A 26959-nucleotide genomic window follows, 5' to 3' on the forward strand; every position below is an offset into this window, starting at 1 on the left:
TAGAGTCCGCAAGAGCAAAACAATACTTTGTGGCTTCCTGTTTAAAAATGGCCTCCTTTTATGGCCACCAAACAGGAAGTAACAAACGAAGCGGCAGAGCGAGCAGCAACAGTCAGTCAGTGGGTGAGGGCTCCCTCTGCTGGTGTGGCGTTACATTAATAAACTCATCATTTAAATTATGCAAATATATAATTAATATTTTTGCTATTATTAAATGCTCATTTTTATTTTACTGTGTGATAGGATTACAGCATTCATAACATTTCTTGATTTTTATAATAAAATTATTACAAATTATATTAAATTAATAAATATATTACAAAATTATTATTATTATTATTATTATTATTATTATTAAACACCGATGTTTTTAGAATGCAATATGATTGTTGCAATAGTAGTTAATAAAAATTCAAATGATTATTTTGGCTATTATACTTCAAATTATAATACATATTTTAAGAAACAAAGTAATATTTTATATTTCAATAATCATAATAAAATATCAATCATGTATAATATTAATTATAATTTATTATTTAAATTACAACAATGAAACAAATCAATAAAAAAAACTCCGTAGCACTTTACAATAGGTTCATTAGTTAAGATTAGTTAATTACATTAGTTAACATAAACTAAGAATGAACATTAATTCAACAGCATTTATTAATCTTAGTTAATGTTAATTTCAGCATTTATTAATGCATTATTAAAATCAAAAGTTGTGTTTGGTAACATTAGTTAATAAACTGTGAACTTATTTTTATGAACTAACATTAATAAAGATGAATAAATACTGTAATAAATGTATTGTTCATGTTAGTTATTACATTAACTAATGTTAACAAATGACACCTTAATGTAAAGTGTCACCAAAAACTCTTATTACTGCAATAATATCATTGCAGTATTTTTCAATGAAAAGTATTTATTCATAATAATAACAACAACCAACAAGAGAATTTTATTTTATGATAATAATAACAATGTTATAATTGCAAAAATATTATTGTAATCTGTGAAAATGAAAATTCATCATCATCATAATTATTATTATTATTATTATTATTATTATTAATGATTAGTTGTAATTGTTATAACATTAAAGAAAATGCAATTACTGTTTTTATTATTATTAAATATTCCATTTTTATTTTATAGTACAATTGGATTGTTGTAATTGTTATTTCTTTGCTCATTTGATTTAATTTTCAAGCTCATTTCAGTCTTGTGAGGAATTGATTATATTCATGATACAAACATCAATTAAAATCTGATTTCAGGTTGATTTGTGACTGTGTTTTATTATTTATGTGCAAAAACAATAGAAAGAAATGAATGACATGAATGACATGTAATAAAACAAATGATTGATGAGACACGACAATAAAACACAAATATACTTACACACACACTGATCTTACTGTCTATATGAGGATTTATCACACACATTTATTCTGATTCATGTTCATATTCATGTGATGAAGAGACTCTATAACATCTCACTGTTACTGATTCATCATCAGCTCAAAGCATTATGGGTACAATCTCTCATCAGTCTATTCTCATTCATCAACACAGTGAAACTGATGATCCAGGATAAACATTAAACCCAGGATAGAGCGTCTGAGTGAATGTGGTCTGTTCTGTGTGGATGAGACTCATTGTGTCAGAGACGCTGTAGAAGGACAGAGTTCCTGCACTCACATCCACATACACTCCTACTCTCCTGATGATGGTCTCTACAGGGAGATCAGTCTCTATGTTATTGTGTCTGAATAAGTACCTGTCAGGAGTGCAGATCAAACTCCAGGACTGATCATTACGTCCAAACAAACACTCAACACCCCGTCCCTTCCTGCTGATGCTCTTATATGACACTGATATAAACACACCATAATCTCCACTCCACTCAATCTCCCAGTAACAGCGTCCACACACACTCTCTCTACACAACACCTGACAATAATAATCAAATCTGTCTGGATGATCAGGATACGACTGATTCTCTCTCACTCGTGTCACTGTTCTGTTCTCCTCAGACAGAATGAGTTCATTGTTTGCTGTGTTTGGATCCAGTGTGAGAAAACAGACCCCTGAACACAAGAACACACACATTTATAACACAACAACAGTCACTACAGCTGTGTGTGTGTGTGTGTGTGTGTGTGTGTGTGTGTACCTGGTATTCATCACGTTATGGGGACCAAATGTCCCCACAAGGATAGTAATACCAGTAAAATTTGACCTTGTGGGGACATTTGTGAGGTCCCCATGAGGAAACAGGCTTATAAATCATGCACAATGAGTTTTTTTGAGAAAGTAAAAGTGTGCACAGTCTCCTGTGAGGGCTAGGTTTAGGTGTAGGGTAGGTGTAGGGCGATAGAAAGTACGGTTTGTACAGTATAAAAACCATTACGCCTATGGAATGTCCCCATAAAACATGTAAACCCAACATGTGTGTGTTGTGTGTGTGTGTGTGTAAACATACATTTCTTCAGTCCTGCTGTAATTCTGGATTCTCCTCCATGATCAACACTAGAAAACACACACACACACATTCAGTCAACAAACTGTTGTTATGCAGTTGCTAAGGTAATTAAGGTGCTTGCTAGGCTGTTGCTGTTTTAACAGGTGATAATTATTACTCTAATAACACCCAACAGTATATTGTGTTTCTATAGAGTGTAATTTCTGAGCTGAGACATTAAGAATGTTGAGTTTGGCCGTGATTAAGAGTGTTGAACCCAAAAATGCAGACGAGTGTTCAAAACTAGTAACTTTCATCGTGATCAGTGAGAAGTGATGCCTGAATATACATATAGTTGAGATAATCTAGCAAACACAGTACGTTGTGAGAATGTTGTCAGTTGGTCGTCATTTGGTCAGTGTGACATTATTAATGACAACATCACGAGGACGTCATGGTAACGTTCCATTTGTTATAATTTTGGCGAATGTCCCAGAAACGTCATGTGCACGTCCTCAAAAGACGTCTCTAGTGAGTCACATGGTGAATGTTGTAGTGTTGTGGTCAGCTGGTCTCCAGATAACTTTTCGTATTATTCACTACAGGCTCTTTTTAAGGTGTATATCATTATTATATCTATATTAATTTTGTAAATAAATGCTCTGTTTGGTTAGTTCATGTCACGGTCTGAGGAAACATTAACTGTTAAAATCCTGAGATAAAATTGTAATCCTTTTTTTATTTTAGTTTGAAATGTAACACAATAAACTATACAGTATTGACTGTCCAATTATTTAATCTTCAATCATAATAGTTTGTTTGACTGTCTGTCGCTCTCGCTTTATGATGCTCATGCTCATATTGACCACGTTCACACAGCAGCAGAATACAGTTGTCAATACTGTATTTGAGTCCTGAATATGGTTGCGTTCACACACAGTACAGTTATTTACAGGTGTGACGACTGTATTCTACAACCAAACTCACACCCGTAAATTTTCAGGACTCACAGCCTCATTCTTGAACACACACACTGTGTGAACGGAACAGGACTGGACAACTAGTTGTTCGTCATGTCATACAGTGTGAGTCCAGCAAGCAATAGCCGTCATTTCACAGTCTCAGTTAACTATAGACCCGATATAGTCCGGCTATGTGTGACCCCCTTCTAGCCCAAATAACCCTGAATTTGGATACATGTCATTTTTTGGCAAAATGACTTGTGAGATGTATGATATTCAATCATGTAAGCAAAGTCAACAGCGTTTACAAGGTGTTTGTAATTTTGTATTGTATATTGTATATTAGATTATTTTATTGCATTATTTAATATAGCATTGTTTATTACAACAAAAATAATGCTAATTTAAATGTTTCAAAAGTTTACTTGCATTTGATAATATTAGGGATGTCGCAATTCTCAATATAATATTGAACCGTTCAGTACGACATCCACGGTTCAATACACGCTTGTGAATTGCGTTTTTTTGGTTTTGTATTTAAATAACTTCCTTGTTTTATTTCTCTCAGAATTTGCTGTATGTGTGCCCACGATTTCACGTGCTGAAATGAGGAAACGCCTCCCCGTTTATATTTAAAAAAGCAACACATGCAGAGCATCTTCCATTATAATGACATGCATTGATAAACCTTTCTAAACCTGTTGTCCAACAAGAGTTATAAAAACAAAAGTTACAAAAAACATTATAACTTGTTTTTAATTCTCAACATCAGTCGAGTGTTTGAAATAATGTCCTTATGTGATCTGATGTGGATTCTTATCACAGAATAAGTCAGAGGATAAATTCTATGCTCATATTCAATGTTATTGAAGAGATCACTGCTGCAAGATCCCGCCATAATCATTTCTGCCCTTTTGAATTTTGTTTTTACACAAGAGAGCAGTAAGTTTACCTGTCAGAAAGCAACAAGCGAACAGCAAACGATAAAGGACATTCCTACTTGGTCTTGTAAGTATCTGTTTTCGTTTTGACATGTTTAATGTTTATATATATTATTTGTTATCATGTGTACAAACCGCACATTTTATCTTAGGGATTGAGCAGATGGTAGTTGATAGTGATCGTGACTAGGCCCCATGGTTCGACACACATGTGATCAGAGGAGTAATTACAAATTTTAATAGATGATAGAGTGAAAGTTGATCATTTGTACGTGTTTACAAACTCAAGCAATGTTAAAACAGCACAAGAGAAGGCGAAAGAGCAAACAACAGAACAAACTAAACAAAGATGAATCTATATCAATTTCTACAGTGAACACACTCAGAAGAATTGGACAAACTGAGGACGAGTTTCAACATCTGGAAAAAAGGTTGGAAAATGAAAAGATCCGAGCAGCAATGGTAAAAAAACAAAACAAAACTCACCAATGCAACATTTCTTCTCTAAAGCTCTCATCTTTGACAGTCAATCATTTATTTGAACTATTCTACTGAATTTATGACTGAACAATGGTTTACAGAAAGCATGAGCTCATGGAATAGAATATCTTTGTCACTGTACAAGTACAATAAGATTTAGTTTGAAACTTCCACATTGATACTAAAGCTTAAAAATATAAATGACATACAATGGAAATATGAAATTTTCAATTCTAAAACGTTTGCAGCAGTATTAAAATAGTGCAAATAGCTCAGATGTGCAATGCAGCATTAAAACCTAAACTGTACAATCAGAAAACATATTGTAATAAAAACGGTAGGGGTGAAATAATTATTCCATGTACATTTGAGGTTAATGTTTGAACTGGGCTACGTTTTAGTTACAGCAGCATCACTGTGTTGTTATGAAATCAGTTGTGCCAGACAATTTGTATCCCTTGTACACTGACGCATAAAATACTACCTGCCTGACACTGGCATGTGTTATTCAGGTGTCAAAGTTGTGCAGAACTGAAGGAAGAAACCTCAAAGACGGAGCCAGAAGGATGTTGGACAGGTACAGTCTTCTAAACGTGTCACATTAATCAAATATTGTGGTGTCGATACTCAATAAGTTACAACGCAAATCAGAAATTTTAAAAATAATTCCTTTACTGGTTATTTTGAAATGTCAAATTTTGTCCACAATTAACAACCTCAATCTGTGTTATATTTTAGAGTTTTAAAAAATTCCCTCATATCCAGATTGAACATGAAGGGGGTGGTCCGATGCAGAAGGAGGCATTTGAAAAGACTGCACTGTTCTCGCTCATTAGAGGTTTGAATATACAACACACACAGTCAAAAAAGCTTTTCTTATGCTGTTTTTGTTTCTTATTTGGCAGATGCAGTGATGATCGACTTCCCGGCTTTTTTAAACACATTTTAATTTATCAGTAATGTTTTAATGTTAAGTGTGATAACATGCTCTTAATTTATTTCTTAATGTATTTAAAATATTTTATTTTCATTTTTTTATTTTTATTAAGTTGTTAAATTACATTTTTATCAAAATATTTATAGTTAAGTGTAATGTATTTATAATTTTTTATTTTGTTATTAATTCTTTTGTATTTTTATCATTTTGTATTGTCTGAAGTTGGTAAAAAAAAAAATATTGTTCTTAAAAGCTGTATATTTAATTTGTTTGGATGGATTGCCATTTTGTTGTTGTCAGACCCGTGTGTGCCTTTTGGACTGTTTGTTTGTGTTTTCCCAGTGTGTGCCCATATTTGGTTTTCCCGTTCCTGTCCTCGTTAGCCACGTCATTGTCTTCATTGTTACCTGTCCTGTTGTGATTGGTTGTTCTCTGTATTTAAGTTTGGTTGTTCCCCAGTGTTAGTGTCGGTGATTGTTTTGTTATTCAGTTTTCTCGTCGTGCTTGCGTTTACCCTGCTGTTTCCCTATTGTTCCCCTGCTGTTTTGGATTATATGTTTTCTTTGGATTTTCATAATAAATCACACTTATTGGATTTCCGCTCTCTTCCTGGTTCATTCTACACACACGACGATAACTGTGACAGTTGTCGGTTAATGATGATTTGATGATGAACTCACGGCTCGATGAATCTTTCTCACTTTTCCGGGTTTGTCATAGCAGAAGTCGTCATAGTTGGGTAAAATCCGAGTGCAGTGAATGGGAGAGTGTCACAAATTGAGCAAATATCAAAAGAAAATCTCCACGATAGTGTTTTCACGACTTTCAATCAAAAGAAAAAAAATGAGAGAGACTGATATCAGCAGTCAGAAAAGCGAATGATGTCAATTTTACCTTCTCTCCCACAGACGAGGCATTAGAAACACCCTCACATTAGCATTAACTCGTTTTTGTAACTTGATGAAAAGGTGATATAATACAAAGTTTAGTGTTATAAATGTACATATATTTAAAAGAAAAATTAAAATCTGAAAAATTTCTAGTATTTAAAACGATGATGACCGCCCAGACAGCAGTGGACTCCGTGTCGGATCCGTTTTTAAACCGGCAAATCCGCATCACGGTCACATCCGTTTCAGTGCTGTAACATGGACTCAGTATTTTTGATCAAATAAATGCTAGTTTGAGGAGCATAAAAGACTTATTTCAAAAATATTAAAAATAGTAATGTGTCCAAACTTTTGACCAGCCCAGTCCCCAGTGGCGGCCGGCCCATAGGGGGCGCTGGGGCACCGCCCTCCCTGATAAGAGGGGCTAAAAATGTAAAATATATTTTTACAAATTAAGTTTTTAAATTCAGTTTACCCACCAGTATGTGCCTGCATGCGATATGAATAACATATACAACATTTCCCACCTAGTGACATTCATTCACTAGTGAATTTCCACAGACAGACTTGTATCGTTTCTGTCATGGGGCGGTGAGAAAAAGCGCCCCTGAGTGCAGCCAAATAGCCAGTCATGTACTGTTGCTAGGGTAAATTAATAAATATGCGGCCAATCAGTCTCTCAGAATTTTATGGTCTTGGGGCGCTGAAAATTCTGCCCCAAGCAGCAGAAAATACCGCGAGATTTAAGGTTTTTTTTCTTTTGAGGCGCGGTCAATCAGAGAGGCTCGGTCAATCAGAGTAATGATGGCGAACTTAACGAGCGAAGAGCAGTTTCCACCAAATTCTGTGAGATCCTTATTTATATACCCGTTTACAAGAAGGCCGATGGAGGAGAAAATCCGGGTTAAGGAGTTGGGACCCGACAAGCCTGACCTTATCATTAACCAGCAGACCAAGGAGAAAAATAAGTTCTACAACCGGAGTTTTTGCAGGAGTTGGTTCGAGCGCAAGTCGTGGCTGACAGGCTGTGGAATAGCCAATGCACTTTTCTGTTTCCCCTGCATTCTTTTTAAAAGCGAAAAATGTGATTCAACGTGGATACAGTCAGGACAAACCGACTTGAAGCACCTCTTCGAATGCATAAAAAAGCATGAACGATCAAAAGTTCATATGGAAAATTCCATCAAGCTAGCTGTGCTAGGAAACATTAGCATAGCAGCGCAGCTGGATGAAGGACACCGCGTCGTGGTAAGAAGGCACAATCAAGAGGTTGATAAGAATCATCATATTTTATCTAAACTCATTGACTGTATTAAGTTTTGTGGTGCTTTTGAACTTGCACTGCGGGGACATGAAAGGGACACTTCTGAAAACCCCGGAATTTTCAGAGGTTTAGTCGACTTGATGGCACTCACACATTGCTAACTTGATTACAAGGGTGTAGTAATGACATATAGCTGTTGTTAATTGTTTTAGACTGTTGTTAAATTGCATTTTTAAAACTGTTTTTCTTTGTGTGAACCACTTTGAGATGCAACTTTGCTTGAAAGGTGATCCAGCTGATCATACCCTTTGATGTTGATTATTGTATTTGATACTCTCTTAAGCATGCATGGCATATTATACAATGGAAATTTGTTCATTTACTTTATCTGTGAAACTGGTGATTTTGAGGAGGAGATTAAATCATTACTGTTAATTGTAATCATCGTCTGACTGTTGATTTGAATTCTTATATTGGACTAAGCAAAGAAATATATTGTCACATCAGCCCCACCAGGAAAAATTTTCACCAGCCGCCACTGCCAGTCCCCTTGACTAAGCAGGTAAAATTCTTTCAGACACTTCCTGAATTATAGAAACAGAGAAGGGCACTGAGGAAGCAGACATGTATTACATTATATTGTTTGGTATGGTTTTTTATTTATAAAATCTTTACTAAAAGATGCTTTTATTTCTGTCAACGATATGTTCCATGTTAATTTAGTAAATGAATTGAGAAATTGTGCAGCAACACACATATAACAATCTGTTTCAATTTCAGGTTCCACCCAGGAGCCGAGGCTGTCAAATAGTAAGGTGAGTCCCTATTTTTGTTGTCATTTTTTTTTTTTTTTTTTTTTTTTTGTGTGTGTGTGTTCAGCGGAGTTTGAGTTATTCACTAATTAATCACTAATAAATAATGTGCACTAATTAATCTGGCTCTTAAAGGATTACTCCACTTCCAGAATGAAAAATTTCTTTCTTTTTTCAGTTGAAAAGAAATTAAGTTTTTTGAGGAAAACATTCCAGGATTTTTCTCCATATAGTAGATTTCAGTGGGGATAAACGGTTTGAAGGTTAAAATTGCAGATTTATTGCAGCTTCAAAGGGCTCTACACGATCCCAGCTGAGGAATAAGTGTCTGATCTAGTGAAACAATCCTTTAATTTCTAAATTAAAAAAAAAAATTACAATTTATACTTTTTTAAACTTGAATGCTTGTCTTATCTAGCTCTGCGGTACACGTGTACTCTGTGCACTCCAGTTCAATACAGTTAGCGATATGTCGAAAAACTCTCATCTCATTTTCCCCTCGAACTTCAAAATCATCCTACATCGCCGCAGAAATACCAACCCAGTGTTTACAAAGTGAACGTGCAAAGAAGGTCAAACACCCTTTGCAAAAAAAAGGTAAAACAATGATGTAGGACAATTTTGAAGTTGGAGGAGAAAATGAGACCCTGTGGAGCAATCCTTTAATGCATCGTGTTTCCTTCTGGAGCATCAGTGAGTGTTTGAACCTTCCGTAATAGTTGCATATGAGTCCCTCAGTTGACCTCAGGGTGAAAAGTTGGATCTCAAAATCATACAGTCATTGTTGGAAAGGGTTCAAACACAAAAATGCTAAAAACAACTGTCACTAAACAATCAAACCCAGCCTGTGGATCCTTCAGGAACAACACAGTTTCAACATTTAAGGGGATGTAAACTTTTGAACAGTGTCATTTTTATAAATTCAATTACTATTTTTGCTTGTGGACTATATGTAAACTTCTTTTCTGTGAGAGATGGCAATAACATTTTTTTTCCACATTTAATTATTTTTTAGAGACAACGAAAAGGAGGGAACTGTGTTTAAGCTGTGGATTCAGACGGAGGGCTCACATTTACCTCAAAAACGACATTACACAAGACTATTACAACTAGAACCAACTCAAGCACATGATGGTGACACACATTTACAGTATAAGAAACTTTCTTCCCTGTGGTGTAAAATTTCCCTTTGGTAATTATTCAGATTATCCTCATTCACATTGTGTAGCACTAGAAGTAGAGACATGTACTACTTCAGGTAATGTTTTCAATAAACTTTCATTTTGCTTTTTGTGAAAAAATGATCAAAATAAAAATGAAAAGATGGACAGTGGCACGTCTTTTGTAGTAATTCAGTTGTTTTAATATGAATACACTGCAAAAAATTATTTTCTTAGTATTTTGTGTTGTTTTCCAGCATAAATATCTAAACATTCCTGAGTCAAGATGAATTTACTTGACAAGTAAAATCACTTAAGATAGTAAGTCTTGTTTTCTAAAAAAAAAAAAAAAAAAAAAAAAAAAAAAATCTACTTTTGTAGAACAAGTAAAAATATCTGCCAATGGGGTAAGAAAAATAATCTTAATTCAAAGGCTAAATGATTATTGATTATTTTTGTTGGCAGATATTTTTCTTGTTTTAACCAAAAAACTTACAAAATTTTGATAACATTTTTTAGAAAATGACATAATATCTTAAGTTGTTTTAATTGTAAAGTAAATCCATCTTGATTCAAGAATTTGTAGATATATACTAGAAAACAACGCAAAAATACTAGGTAAGAAAATAATTTTTTGTAGTGTATTGTTTTAATAAAGTGTTCAGTACAGTAATTGTCTACATCTATACAAAAAAAGTGTCATAAGTCAGTAAGATAATTATGTATTATGTGAGATGCTTGTAGTCATTGCTTTAACAGAATTGACCATTTCTGCTTAAATACAGTCATTATCCACTTATATGATTTGTATTATCCAGAAACTGTACAAATACTGTGGCATATGGACATTACTCTGACACAGTCATCTTCAATTATTTTTTAGTTGTAACAGAGAAACATGCATTTTCTGTAAAGCTGCATTGAAATATGTATTTTGAAAAGCACTATACTATGAGGTGCCACGTAGGATTTAAATCAAACTTCGCTTATCAATACATACATAAAACACGTGCATATACACCTATAAATTACTTGCATATACATGTATACTGTTGGATGTTCAAAATATATATATGAAATACACGTGCACACTAATATGAAATCCATACCAATACATCTTTTATTAGTAATGAATACATATACACTTGTGAATAACTTGTATATACATATAAACTTAACGCATGCATACGCTAATAGACACTTGCTTATACGTATAAATTTGATTCATGCATATACACCTACAACAACACGCACATATACATATAAACTCGCTGCATGCAGACACACCTGTACATACTCGCATATACATATAAACTTGACCCATGCATATACACCTAAAAACACTCGCACATACATATAAACTCGTTGCACGCATATGCACCCATAAAACACTCATGCAAACATACAAAATAAATTTCAGGTAAGACGCATGCTTGAGTTGTGTATATACATATATGCAAGTGATTTCATATGTGGATGTGCGTGAACTTTTCAGTGTAAACGGAAGCAGCGGCACTTCCGGCGGAATCTCCAGATGCCGGGGCATTTTAAAATGCTTAACGTGACTTAATGCATTAAAATAGTGTTTTAAAAAGACATTTAATATAGCATACGATGTACCAGGGGCGAATTTCCACTGGGCACTTTTCAAAATCCCGTTCAGCACCGCCGAGAGTGCGCGCGATCGTTGAACGCGCACGCGCCTTCAAAAGCAATTTTAATACCCCGCGTCGAGAGCTTGACTCCCCAATGCGTGCAAATTAGGCTACATAACATATTTAGGATGTTATTAGTATCTAGGCTATAATAGGTTGTGTAGTTGTCTATAGTTCTGTATCATGCTTGAAAAATTTTGGTCTCTATTTAAATAGTTTTAACTATGTTCTGTTCTGCTTTCTAAGTATGAATTATCACATGCAGTAAAAGCATGGGCGTCGGAAGCTAAATACATGTGGGTGCATTTTAATGCATCAAGTCACGTTAAGCCTTTTAAATTCCGCCGGAAGTGCCGCTGCTTCCGTTTACACTGAAATGCCTTCCGTTTGCACTGAAAAGTGAACATCCACATATGAAATCACTTGCATATATGTATATACACAACTCAAGCATGCGTCTTACCTGAAATTTATTTTGTATGTTTGCGTGAGTGTTTTATGGGTTTATATACGAGTTTATATGTATGTGCGAGTGTGTATAGGTGTATATGCATGGGTCAAGTTTATATGTATATGCGAGTATGTACAGGTGTGTCTGCATGCAGCGAGTTTATATGTATATGTGCGTGTTGTTGTAGGTGTATATGCATGGATCAAGTTTATACGTATAAGCGAGTGTCTATTAGCTTATGCATGCGTTAAGTTTATATGTATATACAAGTTATTCACAAGTGTATATGTATTCATTACTAATAAAAGATGTATTGGTATGGATTTCATATTAGTGTGCACGTGTATTTCATATATATATTTTGAACATCCAACAGTATACAAGTATATGCAAGTAATTTATAGGTGTATATGCACGTGTTTTATGTATGTATTGATAAGCGAAGTTTGACTTAAATCCTACGTGGCGCCTCATACTACACAAATAAACTAAATGTATTTGAATTCTAGATGTGTATACAACTTGTGTGTGTGTGTGTGTGTGTGTGTATGTAGGTCTATTTATATATACAAAATGAGCTGGCTCAAATCCGGCATGTTACTGAACCAGATCCGACATGGTATTGGCCTGGATCTGGCTTGGTACTGGATCAGATCCGGCCCACATCTGGGCCAAATCACCATAAAGGAATTTACATCTGGCCCGGAGCTGGCCCAGTTCTGGTCCTGATGCAGAAAAAACGGATCCATGCCGGTATTGGGCATACTTCCGATGGGTCTGGGCCAGATGATTTTTGCTATCTGGGCGTTAAAATGCATCATCACAGTCTTGTGAAAAGGGTCCATTGGACTCTTGTCGTGTCAGAAAGTGGTAACACTTTCAGTTTTACCGACGTCACCATCTTTGATATTACTTTGGTGACTGTTGCTATGGTTACTAAACTAGTGTTTTCTGAATCCGTGTCGCAAGGATGAAGTTGCCGAACCTGACTCGCCATCTCTTTGGCACCCCCCCTTGTTGAAAAAAATGACAAAAAGCACCCCCCCCCCCACCATCCCCTTTATATTAACAATGTTGTGTGTAATGTAAAACTCATTATGTAAATAAAATATTACAATTCTCTACTTATGGTAATTTATGAATCATTAACAACGCCAATTGACCAATCAGAACTCAGTATTGTAACAAGCCGAAGCTTCAGGACGTCATGGGGGGGTCTAAGCCTGACTACAGCAAGTGAAACGTTATGAAGTACGGTTCATTTCATTGCATCTAAATGTCTCACGACACCAAGATGTTTTTTTAACGTTATGTACAATAGAAAACAATGCGATATAAAGGTAATAGTGTTTACACTTATGCTTAACAATAATAATATTGTTTCCCAAATATAAAATGTTTTTGTATTGTATAATACATACAAAGCATGCTTATATTTATGACTTAAAGATCATATTATTTAGTTATTTATCATATAACAATAGGATGTAATATGAGTGTTTACACTGAGTGTGTGTTTAGATCATGTTTATCAATACTCTGTTCTCGAATAGATGTTTAACGTAATAAACAATAATTATTAGTTTCTCAGATATAAAATGTCCTTTTTACCTTAGTACAATGTGAGTCTATGACTACAAAATCATACTATATATATATATGCAATATTTTACAGATGTTTCTGATATTAACATGCTGACAGATATTTTTCTTATGTTGTTTGTTTTTTAGTGATCTGATACCTGCACAACAGATGAATCATGCTGTCTTTCAAACTGAGAGCACTGTACTTACATCAGATGTTCAACTACACTGATATTCTAGTGTAAAAACAGATACTTGACTACTGATGATGAGTTTTGCAAGCACTTAAATATCAGGTATAATTTACTTGTTTCACTTGTTGAACAGAATTCAGAAAACAGTTTTCAGAAACTACACAAAGTCTGTTCACATCTCTGTGGTTAGATCAGGGTGCTCAATAATGTGTCTTGACCTTTATTATGTATGTTTATATTATACTGTGTTATAAATAAAATACAGATAATCTAAAACCCCAATCTCTGAATCTTCTCACATTGTTTCTTACCTGACAGTCACAGTCTCACTTTCGATCACAAAACATGTTTTAGAAAATTTACATCAATATATTGTTTTCTCTGAACGAGTGAATGTGATGACTTTTACATCATTTTGTAGAAAAAAACTCTAGCCTACCACATCCAGTTCTCAAAAGTCTTGTGAACAAATATTCTGAATGTGTTTCATGGCCTTATTTCAGTGACACTTTAGTTTTTCACTAACCATGCATAAACGTTGTTTTCTCAGAAACACACACATGTACATTAATGTTGCTTACATATTATTGTAGCCCAGTTTGTGCTCATAAAACAGTGTAACGAGACTTTAGCCATTAATATGTTTTTAAGATACTGAAAAAAGCACAAATGTCAGGGCATGTCAAAACTTCTCCAGGGCCCCAAAACAACAAAAACTATCTAGAAAGAAGAGTAATTTATGGAAATCTAAACGTCTTAATTTAAAAGATGTGATAACAGATCATTTGATATGGATAAAGCTGTGTTTAAGTTTCTCAGATTGTGATTAAATTAGATGAGTGACAGCTTTTTTAATGATGTGGGAGTTTGCAAATGTGATCTTTGATTTATACACAGTTTAATAAACAAGTTAATGTAAAAGTGACTTACATTTTAGAAATACTGAAAATATAAATTTTCTGTGCTCTTAACATTATCAATGTATTCCCTCATGCCTCTGAATTTACTTGCTGTTGTGGAGCCGGAAACAGAGCAGAGTTCCTATACATCATTCTCAGCATAACGAACATCACACTCTTCTGGCCAGATAAAGGATCCAGTGCTTTGATGTTGTTAAAAAAATGTCTCATACTGTTCACAGACACAGAACATCAGATCATCACAGCTCAGCAGAGAACATTTGACAAAAAGCTCAAGACAAAACCATAGAAATGTTGACCACTGAGATGATGAGGGATCATTTCCTGACCAACGACGTTTTCCGCACGGTTTATAACATTGTCAAATCAGGAAGACCTATTACTGATCTGCCAACTGACATTGACCTGTAGGTCCTGAATGGAACAGACATGAGAAGAACTTTACACTCTGACAAGTCTTGTGCAAAAATGAGTCAGCACATAACTTGTGAAATGAGAAAGACAGTAGTGTCAAAGATCCTTGAGAGTGAAACAAAAATCTTCCATTCTGACAAATGAATCCACAACTATCAGCAAGAAATCTGTGCTGATCATCTATATTAGAGCAAGATCCACTAACATACATTTTAGATTTAGTGGAACTTGCAGCTACAAATTCAGAGGAAATTTATCAAGCACTTTTGAAAAACCTCACACACCATGGTTTCACAGAAGCTGTTCTAAAAGAGTTTCATTTGTTTTTCTTCAGATGGTGCCTCTGTTACACTCAAAAGGAAATCAGGTGTTGCAGCAGAGATTGTTTTCCAACGTACTTATTCGGCACTGTATGAACCACTGCCTAGAACTGAGTGTTGGAGATGCTGTAGAAGAGGTTGCTGGGCTGAACCACTTCCAGTTATTTTTTGACAAGGTCTACAGTCTTTATCATGCTTCTGCTAAAAACCGCCGTGAACTAACTTCATGCTGTCAAGAACTTGCATTACAGTGTCTGAATATAGGGAGGATTCTTGGCACTAGATGGATAGCTTCTAGTTATAGAACCATCAAAGCTGTATGTCAACAGTATCCAGCACTTCACAAACACTTTTCAGATGCCTCGACTGATCCAAAACAAAACTCCACAGAAAGCTGCATGTTTGCTGGTTTAGCAAATCGTCTCAGTAGTGTCACCTTTGTGTCATGTATGATGCCTTAGAGGAGCTGTCAGAGTTATCATTGTTACTTCAGGACAGAAACATGACTCTTCCCAGGGCAGATGCATGTCTCTCTCAGCAGGTCCGTGTGTTAAAGTCTATGACTGAAATGCCTGGTCTATGAGTGCAGGAGGCACAAAGAGCAGCGGAGATGAAGCTGTTTAAAGGTGTTTCATTGACAAATCATATGAGGAATGACACAGACATCAATCAGCAACTGCTATTTGATGCTTTAGCTAAAAGTGTAAAGAGGAGAATGTCTGGTTATCAGAGCAAACAACAGTATGAGACTTTTTGGTAACACTTTATTTTAATGATCCCTTTTGAACATTCTGTTGACAATAAGCACCTACATATCAACTAACTCTCATTAGAGTATTAGTAGACTGCAGAGATGGGGACTCGAGTTTGAGACTCGGACTCGAGTGCGACTTAAGTCGCACACACAGTGACTTCAGACTCGACTTGAGACTCGTCCTCGAAAGACTTCAGACTCGACTCGGACTCGAGCTGCGGGACTCGTGAACAATGTTTATTTTTAGGAAACAACTGATGAGCTCGCTGTTATTCCCCTCCCTCCGTTACCTATAACCTGCCCATGTAACACGCGACGTGTATCTGCTGCGCGCGGGCGCCGCCACACATTTTTTATTTTTTTTATTTTAGGCGCGGCCGCCACACATGAGAGGACAACGAACAAACATGTCGACTGCTGTGCCATTCATCGTTAGCTTTGGATTTTAAAACTTCAAACAAGACGGCCCAAACAGAAGAAGTGCTCAGTGCAAAATATGTGATATGAGGATAAAAGATTCAGTATAGACAGCGTCATTGATTATAATAGAGCTTTGTGATATCGCGAACTAAGCTTTTACTAATTTTAAGGGAGTTTGTAAATGAAATACTGATTTAATACAGCAGTTAAATAAACAAGATGTTATTATTAAGTGACTTACATTGTCTGACTATAACACTATTGCCTGATTTTGCTCTATTTCGTCGTCAAAAGTAGTCTGAAACAAGTCACAACTGAGCCGCTGCGCATCTCCATTCAAACACAGCGGTGTTTCGTTTATGAATGAACTCGTTTTTAAAACGAATCTAGTGAAATGATTCAATTTCCCATTCATAAAGACAGTCACTCTTTATTCCTAAATGAAGCAGCAGTTCGAACGAATCAAATGAATGATATGATTCAGTAATTAAATCAGTCTCTTGCCGCCACCTGCTGGCAGGTATTCAAATCATTTAACGTTTCTGTATTAAAACAATTTGATTTAAAACATTAATCTCAACAATGAATTTAGGAATATGATTGCACTTCTGCCACCTCTGAGCCTCATTAAACATATGAAAAGGTAAAAACAAAAGTTAAATTCCCTTGTAAATCACTTTAAGGAGTCAAATATCACCTCATAATGGGAAGGGAAATTTTTTTATCAGATTTTTGGATTATTGTTTAGAATGTGCTCCTAAAATTTTGATTGTGCTACTAATTTTTTTTTAAATTAGGAGCACAATGTGATGTTTGACCATATTTGGTCTTTCTTAATTTTTGGTCTGTACTGTACTGTGTGTTCATGCTACAAGGCAAAATACAGATATTAACTTAAAAGTAAAGCATTCTTGGTGTTTTTGTCATGTTGCAATAGCCTGTTTACACTGATTATATACCAAAATCAAAGCTGATACTGTATGCTAATAGATAAAGGAGTCATTATAACATATTACATGCTTTGAGTTCCTTATATATAGCTATGCAGTGTGATCCTTTATCTGGCCAGAAGAGTGTGATGTTCGTTATGCTGAGAATGATGTACAGGAACTCTGCTCCGTTTTCAGCTCCACAACAGCAAGTAAATTCAGAGGCATGAGGGAATACATTGATAATGTTAGGAGCACAGGTAAATGCTTACAATCCAAAGAGCTGAAACCCCTCTTGCAGACGGTAAACACACTGGTTGTTTCCACAGCAGAGTGTGAACATGGCTTTAGCCAGATGAATATTTTAAATAACACGGCAAGGTCAAGCCTAGAGCTTCCAAGTCTTTCAGTGCTACTTTTCATTAAGCTACTTTTCTCAAAGACGATATGTAAGGTCTTGGATCCAGCAAAGCCACTGCTTAGCTTACAACTGCAGGGCACAGATAAGAAAACCTATGTTTAGCTACAGGCCCCCTACCCCACCATCCTCCTTGAAATTATTTTACAATTTGACCACTGCCTATAACCAGCGTCACTGGAATGTTAAATAATGCTCGCCAATAACGGTCCAGTAACTTTGTCATGGGAATCACAGCTGGGAAGCAAGATGAGGCGTGATGATAAAGTGTTTAGATTAGTTGTGTATAGTGACGTGTAGCGAGAGTTAAGAAAGAACGTGTTTGTGATTACACATTAACATGTCAAGACCTCATTTAGCGTGGCTCTGTCAGCCATTACATTTAAAAAAAAAAAAATATTTGTGAAATACTGTTAACAAGAATTACAGCCAGATTCAGTGGTAAAATGCTTTTATTTCTCATTTTGTGAGATTTCCAGAAAAAACTGGTGTTCAGTATTTAATTCATGAAAGAAAGTCAGTTCATTAGCATATTTCATAGAAGAATAAAACTGATTAAAAAGAGTATTAATACAGCTTCAGACAGTTATAAATGATGTAGCTGTGTAGGGAATATGCTAAATAATTCTCGTAGTTGTTTATAGAGTTTGCATTACTCACTTGTATTCGGGTTAAAGGAGGTTGTGATGCTTAAATTATGTTATTTTCATACTTTTTCTTTATGCAGTGTGAGAGTGGGCGCTGAACACATTCAGGTCTGTTTTATGAAGATGTTCATCGATTTACAGCAGTTATTTTTGAGTGTAGTTCATGTTTAATGTGTCCAGTGTCATGTATCTGCATAAACATTTGCACTATAAGACATGTTATAGTATACAAAGAAATAGTATTCAGTACGTGATGAGCTTTGTGGTAGACACAACAGATTAACCTGTGCTTTTTCATATCTGTTTTAACAGAAAATAAATGTGTTGCTGTAAGAACGGACGTTGCATCCTTCTTATAAGTGTAACACTTATTTTCATGCATATTACAAGCATATGGGCTGTTTATTAGTACTTATAAAGAACATATTAATGCCTTATTCTGTATGAATATATATTTTGGATCCCTTTATCCACTCCATACTTAACTACCTTACTAACTACAAGTTTATTGAGGGAAAATTATTAGTTAAGTAAGGAATAACTAGAAAATAATGCACACCTGAGGTGGTGATGCAGACAGGATGTGAAGCAGTTTTTGTCCTTAAAACACTATTGTAAGTAGGATTCATTTCTTATGCATCTCATCCAACACCTCCATTACTAAATCCAAAACATCATTTCATACCTAGGAACAGAGACTTTTTTGCTGTTGATAAATAATGCAGATTTTATACCATTCATTCGTTTTTTTTTGTATTTGTTTTTCCGTTTTTCCAGAAAAATGAAAAATAAGAATTCAGCTTGATTTTTCATTTTTCGTTCAGGGTTGAAAAATGTATTAACAGCCTGAATATTTGATTTCTACAAGTGGGCGGGAATTAAACGTTCCTTTCTGCTGATTGGTCAGCTGAAGATTAAACCGTGCCATCATCAGTTCTTCCTCAGTTTTGCACAAAATAAGTTTCTCACCTGCTGCTGCAGACTAACAAATGTCTCGACACAACCCGTACCGGTGCAGAGCCTAGACAGGGCTTCCTTCTGTGTGCTGTTCTCAAAGTGCCAGGGGGTCTGCAAAGTAATTTGCTATAGCCTACAGTATTTTCTGGACTGTAAATCACATTTATTTATTTTTTTTTTTTTTATCATGAAACATGCTGATTTATTCCAAAGTAATTTATATAATGCACTTAATGTCAAATAATCTCAATGTATACTGGTAAGAGTATAGAGTACAGGCGCAGTGGTGTTTGTGGCAAGAAAGATGTTAAAGGAGACAAAGTATTCTGTTGTTTTATATATTTTTCAAAGGGAAATATTTTGCAGTCATTTTGAATGAACACAAATAAAAAAAAAAATAATAATTTTTCCATTTCGATTGATGTCCTGCTCTTATCTGTTTGACTATAAATGACAGAGTATTAAGATGTTTCCACTGCTGAGGAAAGAAATTCAGGTGATGGCGCTGGTGTCTCTGGTGCTCACACAACATATCAGTTCTGTTCATTATCAAAGTAAAACACAGTCAAACAAACAATCATATAAAAAGTTATTATGCTTAATTTAATTTAGCAGTTGTACAATATAAATGTATCATATCATATCAGAATTATACAATATATGATGCTATTATCTGCTAGATTTATTTATTTATGTATATTTAGTTTTTTTATTTAGTTTTTATTTATTTAGTTTTTTGGAACACAACAAATAAATAAATAAAAATGTCTAGAATATTGCCAAAGTATATCAAAGGGTTCTGAGGGTATATTGTAGGGTTGTGTCGAGCTGTTCATTACATGTGGTTGTTTGACAAGAAAAGATGAAATGTAGTTGCAATAAATGCGTTAAGAATCAGTACAACTGCAGCAGCAGGTGAGCAGGACTATTATTTTGTGCAAAACTGAGGAAGAACTGATGACGGCACGGTTTGATCTTCGGCTGACCAATCAGCAGAAAAGGGTGTTAATTCCCGCCCATGTGTAGAAATCAAATATTCAGGCTGTTTATTAATTTTTCCAACCTTGAATGAAAAAAAAAAAAAAAATCAAGCTGAATTCTTGTTTTTTTTTTTGGAAAATTAAAAAAACTAAAAAGGAGACATTTTTTCATGTTTCTTTTTTCAATATTAAATCAAAAAACAAATGAACACAATGTACATGGACCAATGCATCTTGTTTATCCTATTGTTAACTGTATTTATTTGTTTGGCCAGTGTCATTGTGGGTTATGGTTGGTTTGCCATTTTTCATGTGACAAAGTGATATAAATGTTTGTCAGCCAATCAGATTCAAGCGTTCAATGACGCTGAAAATAATTAAAATCATGTATTTTTCAGACAATAATGCTTGCATTCAATGTTTTGCATGTATTTTCAGACAATAATGATTGTTTTTTTATGATTTGCTTTTATATATATTTATTAGGTTTGCCAGTTTAATGTGTTAACTTAATTAGTTATTTAAAAACAACATGATTAAAATATTTTAACACAGTTAACGTGCTGGCCCCACCCCCAGACCTCTACATCATCTTATATTTTATGTAGTTGACTGTTGACAAATATAATGCAGGGCAACAACTCCATAAATGCAGTTATGCCCTAAAATTCCAGATATTGATGCAAAAAATTTGTCCAGATTAAGTTCTTAGCAATGCATATTACTAATCAAAAATTAAGTTGTGATATATTTATGGTAGGAAATTTATAAAATATCTTGATGGAACATGAAATTTACTAATAAAAAAAATGGATCATGTTGACCCAATTATTGCTACAAATACACCCGTGCTACTCAAGACTGGTTTTGTGGTCCAGGGTCACATATTTATATATATCACATATCACACAATATCACACGGGCAGCACAGCAACAGGCCCATGACATGAGTGCTGATTTTGTCCCGATCTATCACAAGCTTAAATGTGATTTTATACAACAGTTTAGTAAATAAGAGGTTGATATTGTGTTATATTTTAAACACTATATTATGTGTTTTTGCTCAATTTTGCAGAGAACATGTTACCTTTCAAGCCATAGCAGAATTGTTGCTGAGCAACACAGCAGTGTTTAGTTTCTGAATGAATCTGCGTTCTGAACAAATCAATGATTCAAAGGCCCATTTATAAAAAGAGCAGTTTACTTCATTCCTGAATGAATCAGCCATTTGAATGAATTGAATCGAATGAATGAATGACTCATTAAGACATTTACCACCATCTGCTGGCAGATTTCTGCAGATTTAGAATATAATTTCATTAAAATAACTAAATAAATAAATAAATAAACAAACAATAATAATAACATTAAAGGGATAGTTTACCCATACAATGTAATTCTGTCATCATTTACTCACCCTCATGTCATTTCAAACCTTTCTGTGTTCCATAGTTGACATTAGGCCGTTGCAGCCTAAATGTTTATGTAATACATTTTTGGTTGAATCAAATAAAATATTACTTTCTAAAGCTACAATTTGTAATGTCTACTTGATACTTTCTAATTTAACACAAAAATAGTTTTATATATTCTTATAGCAAAAACGAATACAGACACAGACCCATAATCCTGTTTATATTATAATCTATATGGTCGAATCAGTTGTGAAGTGAGGGTCACTGACATTAATTTTCTGTTGGACAGGATAGAAACTGTAAGAGAAGACATCTGTGATGTGGACCTGTTATATGAAAGATAAGTTACACTGCTGTCTAATAATTTTTCAGAGATTGTGGGTCAGTATGATTTGTTTGTGCGTGTCTTGTAAGATCTTTGCAGCTCTGTTTACAGTCAGAAAGCAGCTAGCTTGTGATGCTAACAACACTAGCGGACTTGGTGATTGTGAAGATTATCAGACAAGAAGCTTTAAAGATTTTTTTTTTTTTTTTTTGTAATATAATTGCAGCTCTAATAATAAAATGACTAGTCTGTGAAGGTTTCCACTGAGTACAGTATCCTGACATGCAAGTGCTGTTAAATATCATATTGTTCTTCTTGGTTTAATAGAGATCAAGATCTGCTCTTTGAAGGATCCAACGATCCTCAAATGCAAAAACTGTGTGTGTTTTGCCTCAGAGCAACCATACATTTGTGTTGTGTTTTGCTTTCTCTTTATATAATCTTCATTTATTCTTTATTCATTTATAATCATTAATCATTTGATCATTTTATTATTTCATTTAATCATATAATCATTTATAATAATCATTATAGTCATTTATATATTAATTTTATTGATTCATGAATTGATTAGTCATTTATATTATATTATAGTTGTTTTTTATATATTTTTTCCATTTTTGTTTAGTCTTATGACTGTGTAGTTTCAAGGGCTGTTTGTCTTCATGAATAAGAGATACAAGGGAATGTTTATGGAAACTCAAGGTTTATGGGATGTTGTTATGAATCAGTTTGGTATAACAATATTCGTTGCATTTGTGTTCTTTAGGCGAAGTCTGAGCATTGAAACATACACAACTAAGACTATTCAATAAACTCTGCTCCTTTTTACCATCATACTTCGTCTCCTGCTTCTGCTCTTCACTTTCATTGGCTTTTTCCTCAGTCAACTTGGCTGTTAGAAGACTGTTAATAGTGTTTTGGGTATTTTTAGGTACCAGACCATGTTAACAGGGTTTGGGTATTAGATTACTCTGCTGACGAGTTGTTCTGATACTGGACAAACTGATATTTTCTGACGGGATCTGGCGTCCGGGGCTGGATCTTATTTGTCTGGAGACAGTGATCTGACACCTTATTGAGATATTTTACACCTTTGTGGAATTTTATTTTTAGGTTTTGCTGTATTTAAGAATATATATTTGCAGTATAAGTACCAAAAACCATCTCAATATATTTTTACAGCTCCTCTCTCAGGAGCTCTGTAAAGAACAGGTTGATTTTGGCCTGTCTAGTTAATATTCATGAGCCTCTCTTCTGATTGGCCTGTTATTTTCTGAGTGACACACAGCCAGGCTAACCACAGGTAACTAGGGTCATGTATGCTGTAGCCTGCTGTGGCTTGGTGATACAAGTAAGGTTAATAGAAACAACAATAATGATGGTCACTGCTGAGGAAAATGTTGTTCGGCCATACATGTTTGAGCTGAACTCAGACCCTGAATCGTCAATGGCAGGAGACAACCAGCCACCTCCTCAAAAGCGCTTACGACACAATGTTTCAGAATGGTAATTACTTTTTTTTTTTTTCAAACACAGAATGTAACTATTGTAACTACTACGTAACTATTGCTTTCCTACTGATACAGTAAGTTGGTGTGCCACTAGTCTCCTATATTAATGTTGTTCAGAAGCCTGTGCAATGATGTAGCTTCCTGACATCTATTGACTGAACAGCGTTTTCTCGACATGTTTCCGTGTTGCTGTTTCTCAGCAATGGCATGGAGGTGATGTTGTCTGGGGGTTTGGCAAAAGGAGGGTGGGATGGTGGTGGTGCTCGAGGTGGAGACTGAAGGCAGTGACTGTGTAGTCTGGACGTCAAATTTTTACAGAAGTCACAGCCAGGAAATTTGAGTTTTGACAATATGGGACCCTTAACTGTTCCCTGCCCAGCTCAATCCGAGCAGCTGATTCCTTAACCATCTTCGAGAAATGGCTAAAAATACATCTCTTCCATCTTTATTTGACCCTCTAACTCTAGCACTCTCTATTCTAATTCTATTCTTTACAAAAAAAACAGCTTGTTTTCTTAAAAAAAAACTAACACTAGCTTCTCTATTCTTTTTGCATTCTATTTATTTGTTTTCTTTCGTATTATTATATAATTAACAAAAAGGGCCTCTAACACTACCTTGTTCTATTCTTTTTCTGTTCTCTTTATTGTATTTATTATGTAATTAACAAAAAAACCTTGCTACATGTACTGTGATAGGCTAACTGAGATTTGTCATAGCACTTCCATATCATTGCTCTTTTGTTGATTTTGATTGCTTCCATTGTCCTCTTTTGTAAGTCGCTTTGGATAAAAGCGTCTGCTAAATAAATAATGATAAACGTAAATGTCTGCTACTAGTTAAACATCAGCTCTACTTTCTTCATTCGCTTTGGTCAGAGGAGAACCAGTCCCCAAATGAGACTGAAAGATTTTTTTTTCTCCATTTGTGTCACCTAATAGAGTTTGAGTTTCTTGTCACTGTCACCTCCTGGCTTGTTTAGTTGGACTCTGAAAGTCACGTAACTTTTAGAAATGTATTGATATAACTGCACTGAGTAAAACCATTGTATGAGAACAAAGCTTAAACTGAATTAAAGCTGCACTATCATCTTCTGAAGAGCTGCTTTACAGCCAAATTACATCCTGCAACATCAAACTGCTATTGTTTATTTTTACCATTTATGAAAACTGTAGGAAGCTGGTTGGTTTTTTAGTTGTGTTTTCACTGTCTGCTCCTGTTTTGTGGCCAGTTATGAAGTTAAAGTTCTGTTTTGTTGTTAATTTGTTTTGTCTGATCAGTTTAGTTAAGATTTTATTCCTCAGACCAGTGCTCTTTAAATCCTTTATACTGTTGCATCCTATAGAAACTCCTAGACTCATATAGATATACATAGACACTGAAAAGTTTAAACAATAAAACCCAAAAACAACTCCTGCTTGACATACCTGAGTCTGTCCAGTGAGCACTTTGGATCCTCCAGTTTTTCAGAGAGTAGCTTGACTCCTGAATCTCCTGGGTGATTGTAGCTCAGATCCAGCTCTCTCAGGTGTGAGGGGTTTGAACTCAGAGCTGAAGACACATAATGACAGCCTTTCTCTGTCACCATACAGCCAGACAACCTACAAACACATACAACAACAGTCCACATCACATTAGTGTGTTTGTTGTTCCTTTTAATATTGAACTGATTGTAATCAGTAAAAACAACTGGTCACAAAAAAGATTATTTTGTGCTCATTTAACGTCCTGGGGTCGGCTAACCCGCCAGCGGGAACACTCGCATATTTTCCAGATGTCAGCAAAAAGAACTTGAATTGCTCCCTCAATTTTTGGACACATAAAAGTAATACATCGGACACATAAAAGTAATACATCACCTAAATCTGTAGAAAGTTTACTTTTATTTGTGTACGCTCAACATACCAACAAATGTTCGTGGTTTTTGTAAATAAAGAAAATATACAGGGTGTTATTTCAGTCTTCTCAGTCTCCGTGAATATCCAGTTGAAATGCGTCACTAAAATGAACTAAAACTCAGCGAATACATGACACACAAACACCAGAGACATGTCTATGGAAAGCTTGGAATGTCTACTTTTAAATGAAGTAAGTTTAATCGAAAACACGTATTCTGTGTGTAAGTAATCCGTATGAAACCAATACCATGTCCTGTTTTTCCCATCTGAGCTCATTACCGCTAATTAGTTCACGCCCACGCGCTATGGGGCCTATTGTTATTACAAACATCCATGTGAAAACAGGCAGCAACGTGTTTTGGAAGGCTTGCTGAGAAGAAAAAGCCTTGCATTTCTCAGATGAGGACGCGCTGAGAGGAAAGGCAGTTTATCTCACAAACAGATCGCGAGCGCGGCTACAGCAGCTGACGAGAGGATCTTATACAGTGTAAGTAATGTTTCTTATTGGCATTAGATAATGTGTTGTTGAGACATAAACTTGAACGCATTTACTAGTTGGACTTTTTCCAAAACTGTAATTCCTGACTAAAATATGTGAAGTCGACTGCAACATTTTGAAATATCATAGGCAACTTTTCAATGCATCTGTAAGGCGTCAGGAATGTTTTATGTTTCATAAACAAATTGACATTAAAGTAGGGCTAATGTTTAGACGATATAAAAGTAATGTATAAGAATGCTTAGACCAGTCTTTACTGTTGAATACTCTGTCTGCAAATATCTGCTCAAACGTGTACATAATGTGCTTAATAATAATTTAGTTTCTCAGATGTTGTTTTTATACTGTATAATAATAAATACAAAGCATGTGTGCATATGATAGCTATAAAAATCACATGGGCAATATTAGTGATTGCTAATGTAACAATATTGTTCCAGGCCTATCAACATGCACACTGATTTATTCGTCTATTTATGTTAGTGACTAGATACCTATATGAATATTTTTGGGATAGAAATTATAGAACTAATGCTTTTATTTAGCAAGGATGCTTTAAATTGTTCCTGATATTAACATGCTCACATATGTTTTTTTTGTTTTGCTTCAGTTTTTGGTGATCTGATACCTGCAAAACAGATGAATCCTGCAAACTTTTCCTCTGAGAGCACTGTACCAACATCAGATCTTCAACTACACTGATATTCTATTGGTAAAACAACTTCCTTGTCTACTGATGATGAGTT

At 34.9% G+C, this 26959-nt stretch overlaps 1 protein-coding gene across 1 annotated transcript; it reads right to left on the reverse strand.

The window, feature by feature from the left end:
- Positions 1 to 1364: 1364 nt before the first annotated feature.
- On the reverse strand, positions 1365 to 25413 carry LOC127159247 (stonustoxin subunit alpha). The gene is made up of 3 exons (XM_051102135.1): positions 25244 to 25413; positions 2495 to 2541; positions 1365 to 2099 (listed from the first exon to the last, which is right to left on the reverse strand). The coding sequence occupies exons 1-3, from the start codon at positions 25402 to 25404 to the stop codon at positions 1576 to 1578; spliced, it is 732 nt and encodes a 243-aa protein (XP_050958092.1). The 5' UTR covers positions 25405 to 25413; the 3' UTR covers positions 1365 to 1575.
- Between the last annotated feature and the right edge of the window lie 1546 nt (positions 25414 to 26959).

Source organism: Labeo rohita, unplaced genomic scaffold, assembly GCF_022985175.1.
Source record: "Labeo rohita strain BAU-BD-2019 unplaced genomic scaffold, IGBB_LRoh.1.0 scaffold_203, whole genome shotgun sequence".
Lineage (NCBI taxonomy): Eukaryota > Metazoa > Chordata > Actinopteri > Cypriniformes > Cyprinidae > Labeo > Labeo rohita.